The sequence below is a fragment of the Serinus canaria genome, chromosome 10, assembly GCF_022539315.1.
Source record: "Serinus canaria isolate serCan28SL12 chromosome 10, serCan2020, whole genome shotgun sequence".
Classification (NCBI taxonomy): domain Eukaryota; kingdom Metazoa; phylum Chordata; class Aves; order Passeriformes; family Fringillidae; genus Serinus; species Serinus canaria.
In genome coordinates this window covers 1,763,913-1,775,746 of record NC_066324.1, presented here as the reverse complement: position 1 = coordinate 1,775,746, position 11,834 = coordinate 1,763,913, and the positions used below count along the sequence as shown (strand labels likewise).

The 11,834-nt window shown below is 42.3% G+C and overlaps 1 protein-coding gene across 1 annotated transcript in view; it reads left to right on the top strand.

Annotated features, from left to right (window-relative positions):
• The first annotated feature begins 58 nt into the window (after nucleotides 1–58).
• IQCH (IQ motif containing H) overlaps nucleotides 59–11,834 on the top strand; it is a 53,450-nt gene continuing 41,674 nt past the window's right edge. The window contains 10 exon segments of the mRNA XM_050978544.1: nucleotides 59–124; nucleotides 591–615; nucleotides 618–706; nucleotides 1,046–1,143; nucleotides 1,466–1,574; nucleotides 2,870–2,992; nucleotides 8,581–8,692; nucleotides 9,385–9,513; nucleotides 9,890–10,104; nucleotides 11,639–11,834. The exon segment at nucleotides 11,639–11,834 is cut by the window's right edge and continues 299 nt beyond it. Of these exon segments, the coding sequence (XP_050834501.1) occupies nucleotides 59–124; nucleotides 591–615; nucleotides 618–706; nucleotides 1,046–1,143; nucleotides 1,466–1,574; nucleotides 2,870–2,992; nucleotides 8,581–8,692; nucleotides 9,385–9,513; nucleotides 9,890–10,104; nucleotides 11,639–11,834 (1,162 nt within the window).

The following is an 11,834-nucleotide window of genomic DNA, read 5'->3' as shown; positions in this document are numbered from 1 at the left end:
GTCATGTCATCATCCCTCGGCTGAGCGCGGCGCGCCCGGTGCTCTGAGGGGACGGGGGATGCGCGGGGCTCGGCCCTGCCTGAGGGGCAGCGGCCGGGCCGTGTGGGAGCGCAGGGCTCGGGCTGTGGGTACTGCGGGCTTGGGGAGCTCGGAGCTGTTTGGCCAACGTAAATACACCGGTGTGACCTGGGTTGGGCTCTCCTCACAGGCTGCCCGGAGTCTGTGTCTCTCCTTAAGGCTTTTGAGATCCCTGCCCCGTTAAAGCACCTGTGCCATGTGTGAGGAAACATCGTTCCCTAAGCGGAGAATCTCAGTCCTGAAGTTAATTGTCACTGCTTTGTGAGGTTTGTTTTAAAATCGAGTTTTTCCAGCTTTTCTACAGCCAATGAGTTTAAGTATTTGGCTTTGTGTTCTCTTATTTAAGTTATAATATAAATATTATAATAGTACAGAATTATGAGATCCTGAGAGTACAGAGTTGCATGGATCTTTTTTTCCTATATTTAGGAATAGTTTAATTTAAATTAAATCCTACCTAACCCCATAGGGTTTGGTTGCAGGTATGATTTTTGTCCTAACTTGCTTTTTAGATTCAGGAGGACCTTCAGAAGCTTAAAATGGAAAAAACAACTTGAAAGGAAATGCAGAAGCTGTGGATATATGTGACCCCAGAAAAGCCACTGAAAGGACTGAACTTGGGCTGAGAGTAAGTAAAATAGAGCAGATCCAGAAAATGATTCAGTTTCAAAAGTCTGTGTTAATAATTCACTCAGGCCACTTATTTGTTGTGTTACAAGATGACTTTCCAATTAGCAGCTGATGAGATTACTCAGACAGCACAGTTCAGAATGATGCCTGTCTCTTTTGGGTCATCAGAATTAGCTGATCTTGATCAGCCAAAATCAGATTTATAGTCTGACAAAGGCACAAAGTTTATCGGCTTTTCAGTCAAGCAAAGACCCGGTTGCTTAACAAACCAAGTTAAATAAAATTAATATCTCTTCTATCTTTGTAATAGGCTAAACATATTTTTTCCCTCTAACAGAAACATGCTGAAAATTATTTCAATGTTACAAATGGCCAAGAGTTAACTCTTTCCTCAGCTGGTAATAAAGAAGTAAATTCCAAAGAGCCCCCTAAGTGGTAAGTGAAACAGATCTTTTATTGCAGCAAGACCCAAAAACTGACGTGACATAATCATGTAAAACAAGTGGCAGTACTGACCTAGAAAAAGTTAGTTTAGTCATTTCCTCTTTTGATTTTAAGTTTAAAAAATATATCAATGTAAGTGAAATTCCAGGTGGCTCCAGCAATGCTCTGCTAACTCCTGTGATTTTACTTTTGCTATATGCAAATTAAATAAAAGTGCAGTCATTTGGGTAGAACTGGATGAAAGCAGAGTGGGTTTAGCAGGTGAAATCCAAGTAATTTTAGGAAGGTCTCTGCCTGTTTCTCTGCCCACCAGGAATCCTCCTTCTGGTGCCTGTCAGCAGCAGCTGGTTCTGCCCCGCGTGGAGCCCGTGGCTGTGCAGAGGTGCAGCAGATCAGCCCCACGTGTGTGCCAGGGCCCTCAGGTCTGACATCACACCCTGATCCTTCTGCACATCCCAGGAGTGCTCGGTGTCCTGTGCATCCCATCGTGCTGTGACTGCCGTGGAGTCAGGGGTTGAGAGCACCCCGTGATGAAAGGGTTAAAATCCTCAGCAGAAGGAGTGGCTGAGATGGGAACCTTCTCCCAGCCCAGGATGGCATTTAACTTGGGAGAGGTCCCAGTGTCATCCTTGCAGGTGTGGAACTGGCACTTCCCACCCACCCAAGCTGACAAAGTCACTTTTATCAGATGGTTTTTTATTAATAATTCCAATTCTTGTTATCCTGTGTGGCACCTTTCCCCCCTGCACTGATCATTTCCCTGTCAGCCTGAGTGAGGAGTTTGCATTGGGAATTATCTCCTGCTTTAATTGAAAGGTGCTCAATTCCCCCAGTTCTGCTTTTTAATAGCAGCAGCAGTTTCCTCCCTGCATAACGGTGTGTTATGGTAATAAAATAAATACCACAAAAGCACTGATGAGGTGAAAATTGAACTTTCTGTCTCTGTGCAGCCATGTGGGTAAAAGAGTAATTGGCTTGGATAATAACTTGTGTTCTTACAAACCCAAATCTAAATGAGCATCTCATTGATACATCTGCTTGTAATTACCATCAAAAGAAGAGAGAATATATAGTGCAGATAAATAAATTAAAGCATTTTTACTGCTCTCACAAAGTAACACAGTTGTTCAATAGTTCAAGTACACATCTAATGATTCCTGAACTTTTTATGGCATGTTTTATTTGTAAAAATCTGAGTTTTCCTGGATTTATTTTTATGTTTATACAAAAGAATGTGCACCAAAATATTTTAAATTTAAGAAACTTCTACTGTAGTAAAAACATACTGGGTTTTATAGGTATGCTTTAGGTATTTCTTATAACAAGAAGAAACTTGTAAAGTCTTTTTCTGTCCATTGGGATTTAAATCATCATGATTTTTATTAGCAGAATAGTCAAACTCATTCCATGCTGATCACAGAGTGCATTAAGAACAATGTTTTAGTTCTGATTACTGTCAGGGGTTTTTAATTCCTCATGTACTCATCATCAGGTGCTGTGCCTGCATTGATGTGTCCATTTGGATAATGGTTCCACTCCTTACAAACTTTTCCATCTAAGCAAAGGCCCTTTGCTCTTTGCCCAGTTCTGTGTGGAGTCTAATAATGTAAATTTTTATCATCATTTTGCAAGTTTACAACACGTTAGCCAGTTTCTGCCTCTAAACACTTCAGCCCCAGTGGAGTTATTTTAGGATTATCCCTATTCTACATTTCAGCAGCAGGTGGAAATGGATTTTAAAATTATGCTTGACCCAGAGAGCGTGGAGAATAATGCTGGTGTAAAACATCCCAACGATGACACCAGGCTGCCACTTATAGCTAAGAAAAAATCTCCTCCTGTAAGTAACTTTTATAGTTTTATGGGTTTGTTATCTGCATTGCTTTGCACTATGGCAGTTAATATTTATCAGTCCTAAATAAAATACTCACGTGAAAGTTATTTTCTCATAATTTCCTGCTTTTTGACGTGGGTATTTAAAGATCAAAACATTTTGAGTGGTAATACTGGGGAAAAGAAACCTGAAATGTAACAGGTTTATGTTCCAAGATCCCAATCCAGCAAAAATGGGATGTGCATGGTCAGTAATGCCAGGAAAATCAGGGAGAGGAGAAGAGCTGGAGCTTGGGGACTTCTGGATGGGACCCAAAGATGCAGCAAGAATTAAAAGCCTGTTCTTCACTCTGCTCTGGGGGTGTTCCAATTGTGCAAGATGAAGTTTTGGTTTTTCCAAATTTCCTTCCTGCAACTGCAAATTTCAGTTCTGCAATTGTTCTGCAGCAGTTGAATGTAAAAGTGATACTTTTAGCAAAGAATGGTTTAAAAAAAAAAAAAACAAAAAGAGTAGGCACAGCCATCCCTCCAAAAAATCAATTATGTTCACAAATTTAGCACAGCACTGTGGTCCACACAGCCAATGGTCTCACACGGGGATGCTCTTCTAAAATTTAATTTATGTGACAGAAGCATCCTGCAGCAAGCTCAGTGCTCCAGGAGAGATTCTGGGGTGTTTGGTTTTAAACAACATAAAGAGAGTCTGTGAATGGCACAGTTGTGAGCTGCCACGTATAAAAAAAATGATTTTTGGAAAGCTGTTGCCCAGACTTGAGGTGATTTGTCTAACCCTGTGATAATAGAGTTAATTAGAGAAAAGCATCATGGCTAATAGCTTTTTAGAACCACTCTAAAACACTCACAGGGAGGAATATTATCCGACTGCAGAGAGCCATGTGTTTTACCACTCTCCCTGAAACATGCACTGAGCACAGAAAACTTAGTGGGGATTTAAATTGCAGACATTTAATGTGAATGACTCAGGCTCCCAGATACATATTTACAGTTACTGAGGAGCTGACAGGCTTAAAAACCAAGCAGGTGTTTCCTCTCTAATTTATTCTCTTCAAAATTTTCGACTCTTAGGGCACAATGTGTGGGTTGGGATGTTCTGCCTTCTCTGGCTGTAAAATTTTTGCAGTTGCTATTTGCTGAGATATTTTGTTGCTAAAGGTGGTGCCTTCCAGCACTTGAGGGAGGGATTTGATATGATCTATATGATTATACATGATCCATATGATTATTAGTGGTAAGGCCAGTGAATCCGCGTGCAGTTTCAGGTGTACCGTGACGTTAATTTGGGTGAAATTCGGATTAAAGCGGCTGCGGGCGGGGGCGGCCGGCAGGGGGCGCTGGCCGTACGCGCACGTCCCTCCGCAGTCCGCGGGGTCAGCCAGCGGCTCCCCAAAAAACCTGCAAAAATCGCCCTCACCCGAGCAAATTCCAATTAAATTCCAACCTGATTGCTTGTCTCGCGCCATTCAGGAGCTTTCAGCGAGGGCTGAGCTGTTGAAAGAGTTGTGAGGTTGAAAAGTCGGGGTTGGAGGTGACCTGAGGGGTCGAGCACAAATCTACCCGGACTTTTTATTATCCTGCCATTCCACTAGTTGGAGAAATTATTAGTCAGGATTTCATTGTTTCACCAAAAATGATGTCTTTTCTTGCTCTTTTGGTATTATAAAGTTGCTGATGCTGGGTTTTATCATAGAAACTAAGAACAATTAACTGTTGCCCTTTTGGACCTTTTTGGGTCTAATAATAATGCTTCATCCTCTGCCAAGTTCTGTAGTTGTTTTAAAATGAGGGCTGTAATTCTCCTTGAAACACACACTGGGCATCGCTTTTTTTTTTGCAGCTTATGTCTGGATGAGAGATGAAAAATGATGAATAGATAATTATTAAATATGTATACTTCCCATGGAGTATCCAGCCAAAGGAACAGTAATCTGAATTGCTACAAAAATAATCCTGATGCACTGCTGCAATGTAGAAAAGATTCACAGCTCTACCTTCAGTTTTCATAGGGCTGCTGTTCTGTTATAGAATTATACTGGCACTTTTGGGTCCTTGTTTTCTTATAAATGTATATTATACTGTAAACTTAGGAACCTTTTCATTTATTCATGAGGTGGAATTTAATATGGTGATGATTTCTAGCCTTTATGAGTTTCATCTTATCTAGTGTGGCTCTAATGGTGATGGCAGTGATTCTGGGGCTTTTTTTAAGCTCACTTGTTTGAGCACAACCATTCCAATCACATCTTCAATTATTCATTCTTTATTCAGCATTTGCATGCTGCTAATCATTAACGCTTGTCCCTGAAAGTGTATTTATTTTCAAAATTATAAAGCAAAGCGGGGAAATTCCTTTCATTTCAAGTGACTGGAGGAAGTTGTAGAAGAAAACTCTCTGAATTTTGGTGGCCCAAAGCTGATTGTGTTTTAAAGCCAGGCACGTGGCTCTAATTACAGCCAAAGCAGAGTTTGGCAGTGGTGGCAGGATGAGACTTAAACAAATTGATGTCACACTGCAGTAAATCAAAAGAAGCTCCTTGCATTTGTATTACGGCGTGTAATCATAATTGAATAAAATCCTCTTGTCACTAAAAATAAAAAGGAAATAATTGGTGAGGGAGAGTTAAGTTAACAGATGAGTGCAGTCAGCATCCTCTCAACCTGGAAATGGGAATGTGAAGGTCACCCCCATCTCTCCTGACAAACGCAGAGCGTTTTGTTGGTAAACAAATTAATCTTTTGAAAGGTCACCATTTGTTTTAAGTTTTTATCCAGTTCTTGTCATCTGGAATTGGAGATGGAGTGTCATTTTGCAAGGCAGGGGTGCAGGCAGAGCTGCTGAAGCTGTTGGTGTGCAGCTCAGCATTCCCTGCCAAGCTCCGTGCCTGACTGGGATGCCATGGGCTGCTGCTTGCAGCTGGCTCTGGACAGGAAGGGAGGCTCAGCCCTGAATTCCAAGCAGGGAATTGATCCCACAAATCCTGCCTGCTGTAAGCTGGCCCTCTGCCCACCAGGAAAACATGTTGTGGTTCAAGGCAGCAATTATCTCCCTCACTCCCTTCTGTGCTGCTGCTGGTGCCTGTTTCACAAAGCAGATGTGGGATTCACCAAAGTTCTCCCTCATTCTCTGCCACACCTGTTAGGGAGGAATTCTGATGGATCTGGGTTTCTGGGAGAGCTAGAGAGCAGGAGGTCAGGAGAGGGGCAAAGCTTGATTTTTCCAAATATGTGGGAGATTGCCAGTTCAGAGCCATCCCTGGTTATTTAAGAGCTTAGAGAAGGTAGGAATAACTCAAGATCTGTTGTTAAAGATGCAATTCCAGATTTTTCCAGTTAAATTTGCCTTCTCCAAGCCCTTTCCTGACAGTCTCCTGAACATCCTGAAAAGTGACCTTAGTTCCATTGATTTTTATTTTGCTGTGCTTCCTCTTTCCCTTTATAGGGGTGAGTGCTGTGTCCATCAAATCCTGACAGGAACTTCTGAACAGCAAATCTGACAGTTTGGAGAAGATAGATGGAATGATAAATTAATCTGTTATACGCCTTTTTCTTCATTCCTATCAAACCCTCAGATTTTCTGATATCTGTTCACCAAATCTCATCTCCCTGTTCCTGTTCGGGTACACAATACTCATCTTTCCTCTGTATTTAATACCAATCTCTGGTTTTTTACTGGAAGAAAAAATACTTCAAAGATATTTACCAAAAATCAACAAAAAAAAAAAAGATGTTCTAGTTAAATATTGCTAGGTAAAAAGAAAACAAATAGAGAACTAATCAGAAAAATCCCTGTGGTGTTCCAACAAGTGCCCTATTTAAAATGAAGCAAAAAGGAAAAATAAAGTGGGAGAGGTTTATCCACAGGAGAAAAACACTTTAGAAAGGGTAATAGAATTGTTTTTCTTGTGTCCCAGGTTAATTACACTCAGAAGCACTTGAAATGAAAAAATAGTTTTTTAGCACACTCCAAGCATATTTTAAGGCAAGTCAGCCTTGCTCTGCCCTGCAATTTAAGAGCTCCCTTCCAGCCCTGCAAAACTGAGCTTTAAAAGTGCTCATGATGAAGCAGTGATGTTAAAAGTAAAACTTTTCTCTTTCAGTACTTAATATTATTTTTGAGGTCTTACTGTGATTGTGTTGGCTCAGTTTTAGTGACAGTAACTCCCAAAATGGCAGCAGTGTGGCAGCTTTGCTTTGGTATCTCCCTGAGCTCTTCAGGAGGAGCCAGTGCAGCAGTCAGGGTGCTGGAAGGGAAGGGATGGGGTGGGATTTTCATGGGGAGCTGCTTTGGATCAGCTCCATGGTCCCACTCTGTTCCTGTCCTGCTGAGTGATGGCACTGGGCAGTGTAAATGAGGGATTAAATTAAATTTCTGTTGTATCAGTCCTTGTTCTACCATAACACCTGCCATGGACTCTATAAAAATAAAAGGATACAGCACAAAAGAATTAAATATCTATCTCCAATTAAAAAAAAAAATCAAAAACCCCAAGCCTCCAGGCTGCTTTTGAACTCACACACTGCACCTGAACTGCTCTTCCTTGCAGCTTATTCCATCTCCATGAACACAATGAAAACAAATATATTTCATGTGCTGTTTATCATAACAAAACCTCATAACTGGGATTTAAATTAGGATAAAACTGACCAGGAGTACAATCAGTGCTGCCTTACTGCTACACCAGCAGCAGTCTGGAAGAGGAATCACTGTTTAATTCAATTTCTTGCCTTTTATATATTTTTGTTGTGGCCTCACCAGACTGCTGGGGCTGAGGGTGAGCAGGAAAATGTGGTTTATAATTTCCTTTTCTCAGTATCAAGTCACTTACACGGCAGCAGACATAAAGTTAACCTTTGTTCCATGGTTATTGCTGTTTTCTTGGAGCACCAGGACATGAGGATTCTTCCACCTCCATCCCTTAAAACAGAATGTGCAGAATGGCCAGAACTGAAATGAGGGCTGGGATTGCTCTGAAAGGGTCTCTATGATGATAAAAAACCAGATTTTCTCTCCCTTATCTCTTGTGGGCAGCACTGTTAGACAAATTGGGAGGAAAGATTAGACTAGTTAATTTGGATCTGTCTCCTTTCCCTCTGGAGAGTTCCTTCTCCCTTTTTAGAAAGTTGCTGGGTGCCTTTATTCAATAATTAGGACACAGCAGTGCTCCAAGATCCCAGTCATGGCTTGGGTTGCACTAAAAGCTTGATAATCACTCATTAAAAGCTAATATTTTAAAGTATTTATTTTTCCTTCTGCTTCCTTGCCTGTGTATGTATTTTATCTTTTTTAACACTGTTCTGTCAAGAAACACTGCTCAGTTTTAAGGAGAGTAATGTAAATACAAACTTCCTGAGATCCCTTCATTAAATAGTACACAAGACATCAATTAAATTTAATTAGCTTTATTTTCAATGACTGAAGTAACAACAGCAGACAATACTGTAGCATGTTCACAAGTAATAAAAGGAGTGGTGCACTGTTAATTCTTAATGAAACAGTCACAGCAGAAATTGTATTTATTATTTATTGCTGTAAATCCCAGATTTCCCTGTGTCAGAGGAGGTTCTGTCTGTTCCCAGGGGTGCAGTCAGAGGACAGGGAAGGATCCCACAGTCACCAGCCCTTGGGCTTTGCCTGCCTTCCTCTCCCTGGGCTCTCCCCTAGCCCTGGTAGAAGAGGACACCCCAAAAGGTGAGTCCCAGAGGGCCCCTGGGGCTGCTGTTTGCAGCAGATATTTGGGAGTTGGATTTCCTGCCTCCTCCAGGCTTCCAGGAGTTGTGATTTCAAACCTTGCCAAGGGTGGGGATGAACCTCAGGCTGCTTGCTGCAGGTGCAGGGTGAGGGAGGGTGTGGGGTGTGTCCTGGGAGCATCCCCCTGAGCCAGCTCTGGGAACTCACGGGGTTCAGCTGCTGCTGCAAAGAGAATTGGGTGAGTGGTGGAGCTTCTGGTATAAATGCCAGTCAAACTATCATGATTAACAGCTGGTTATTAATTGTTCAGTCCTAACTAGGCTTGGGCTGCTTTAGCAATCAGTTTATAGTTGTAATTACATGATTATATTGTGCTTTACAAGAGATGATTCTCATCTATTCTGCATATTAAATTGCATTGTACAATAATTGTAGATACACAAACATATTTCAGAATTAGCACTGGTGCAATATCTTACATGTATTTATCAAATTTTATAGGCACAGCTCACCTTCCTTCAAGGCAAAATATTGACTATTGGAAGATAAGAATCTTTTTCAATTAAAGGAAACTGCTGCTTTTGTAGTGTTGATGCAGAACTTGGGTCTACCTTTGCTTAATTCTTTCTTCATTGCCAAGAATTCCTTTTCATTCCAAGCTGGAATTGCTCAGGAGTTTCATCTTCTTGTAGGTGCCCTGAGCCTCACTGGCCAGAGGCTCATCCTTCCAGCAGCACAGAGAGCTCTGCCAGCCCCTCCTGCTGTGCCCAGAGCAGCTCCTTCCCCTCAGTTCCCCAGGCAGCACAAGAAAGCAGCTCCAGGTGAGTACAGAGCATTGAGAACAACCTCCAGCTGCACTCTCAGGGTTTATCTCCCAGGGAAGGAGCTCTGTGATGAGCACTCACCGAATTCTGCAGGGCATAAAACACAGGAAAATCCTGTCTTGCAACTGGGTGGGCATCAGATTTTCTTCATCCCTGGGAGGGTTTGGTTCCTGTTCATTCTGGGCTCTTCCTGGGTTCCTACCTGCACATTTTGAATTTTAAGCACCCAAATCTGAAGCTCTGCCCAGTGTTAAGCCAGTGGTGCTGGGAATCATGACTGTCACCAGCTGATCAGGCCTCTATTTACCACATGGTTAAATGAACAACTGATAATAAGTAAATGAAACCTGCAATCCACGTTTTATTTGCACAGGAGAGATCAGTAGCAGGCTGGACCCTGGGAACACAGACACCATCCCCTTCCCAAAGCCAAAGGAAGCAATTCATGGCACATATTCCTCTAGTAAAGGGAGCATTGCACCACTCCCACCCAGCAATTCTGTTGTTTCAATAAGGAAATCAAGGCCAGCGTGGAGGTGTCCAGCTCAGCAGTTGGAATCTGAGGTGCACATTCCCCCTCAGACACAGGTAATTGATGGAATGGATCACTCAGTGAGGATAAGCAGGTTTTTATTTGTGTTTTTAATACTGTCTTCACCAGAGCTGGTTTAGGAAGGGACTGAAAATCACAGGAGGGTTTGAACCACATTCAGTAAATACTGAAATAAAGTAACAAATACTAAATACTGAAATAAAGCAACAAATACTTTGTGTATTCCCAATTGCTGCTCTTTCAACTCTTCTACCTAAATTTGTCTGGTTTTTTTTTTCATGGAATCTTAGAAAATTAGTTTAGAAAGGATGTTAGGAGGTTATCCAGACCTCCAGGCAGAATTACTTGTACCTGTAATATTGCAGACAGCTGTTTTTCTAACCTGTTCTGAAAACTTTGGGTGATAGCAACTCCACAGCCTCCCTGGGCCATCTGTTCCAGTGCTTAACTAACTATCTTTACTGATATAAAAGAGTTTTTGAATGTTTCATCTCCATTTCCCTCACTGCAGTTAAGCAAATGTGGTGTTTCCCTTTATATTTACAGAAGACTCTGAGGGACTTTGACCTTGACTGCTCAGTGCCTGCTCTTTGTTCTTGATCCCCATGGAAAAGGGACATTTCTTTCTTTTATGGATCATTATTGTGTTCTGTGACAAAAATCTCTGGAGTTTTGCTCCATCTTTCCAGCCTTTTGACTTTTGTTCTCTTGAGGAGGTGTGAAAGTGAGAGAGAAAGGAAAGTTGAGAAATGGAGATTGTGGAATCATGGAATGGTTTGGGGTGGAAGGGACCTCAAAGCTCAGGGACACCTCCCACTGTCCCAGGGTGCTCCAAACCCATCCAGCCTGGCCTTGGCACTGCCAGGGATCCAGGGGCAGCCCCAGCTGCTCTGGGCACCCTGGGCCAGGGCCTGCCCACCCTGCCAGGGAACAATTCCTGCCCAAAATCCCATCCATTCCTGCCCTCTGGCAGTGGGAGCCATTCCCTGTGTCCTTTCACTCCAGAGCTTGTAATACCCTCTCCATCTCTCTTACTGTCAATGAGATGTTGAAATAAATAAAAATAATTACCTAAAAATAGTTTGAGTGTAGTGCCCCCATATTGAAAATCAGTGGTAATGAGTGCTGGCTGAAGTTGCCAGGAATTAGGGAGAGCTGGAATGTTTCTATTCCAAGCTTTACCCCATTTGCATTTTTATGGTAGGATGTTTCCCATTCTCCTGGGGAAGGTGGAGGCTCCTCAGTGGAGGAATGCCACTGCAGTTACTTCTCTTTTAGTCCACTGAATCAGTGTAATGTTTAGTTTTTATATTTGGTAAATCAAGCATTCCTTGGTGCAATTGATGTATTTTTTTTTAAATTGCTCATAGTTTTGCATGACCCTGGAGGTTTTTGTGTGGCAGTGGGTTTGATGGTAGATCTGGGCAGGATTTGTGGCTCTGGAGGACAGAACCAGGATCAGTGTATTTCAGATTCACAAAGCCCCTCAGTTAAGTCATAAAAAATAACAAAAAAGTGCATTTTGCCCCATCGTTTACAGCATCATCTGTGGCTCTTCTCTTCCCACAGCCCCCCCAAACAGCTCAGCCTTTCCAGGATCCCTGCTTGGACTGGGACATTGCTGTTCACCAGAAAGCTCCCAGTGTTCTGGCCCTCCAACACCTCCATCATTCCTCCTGGGGGAGCATTGTGGGGTTTTTGGCACCCACAGAAAAGCTCCTCAAAGACCACTCTGTCCCCTTGGCCACCATCAACAGCCAAAGGT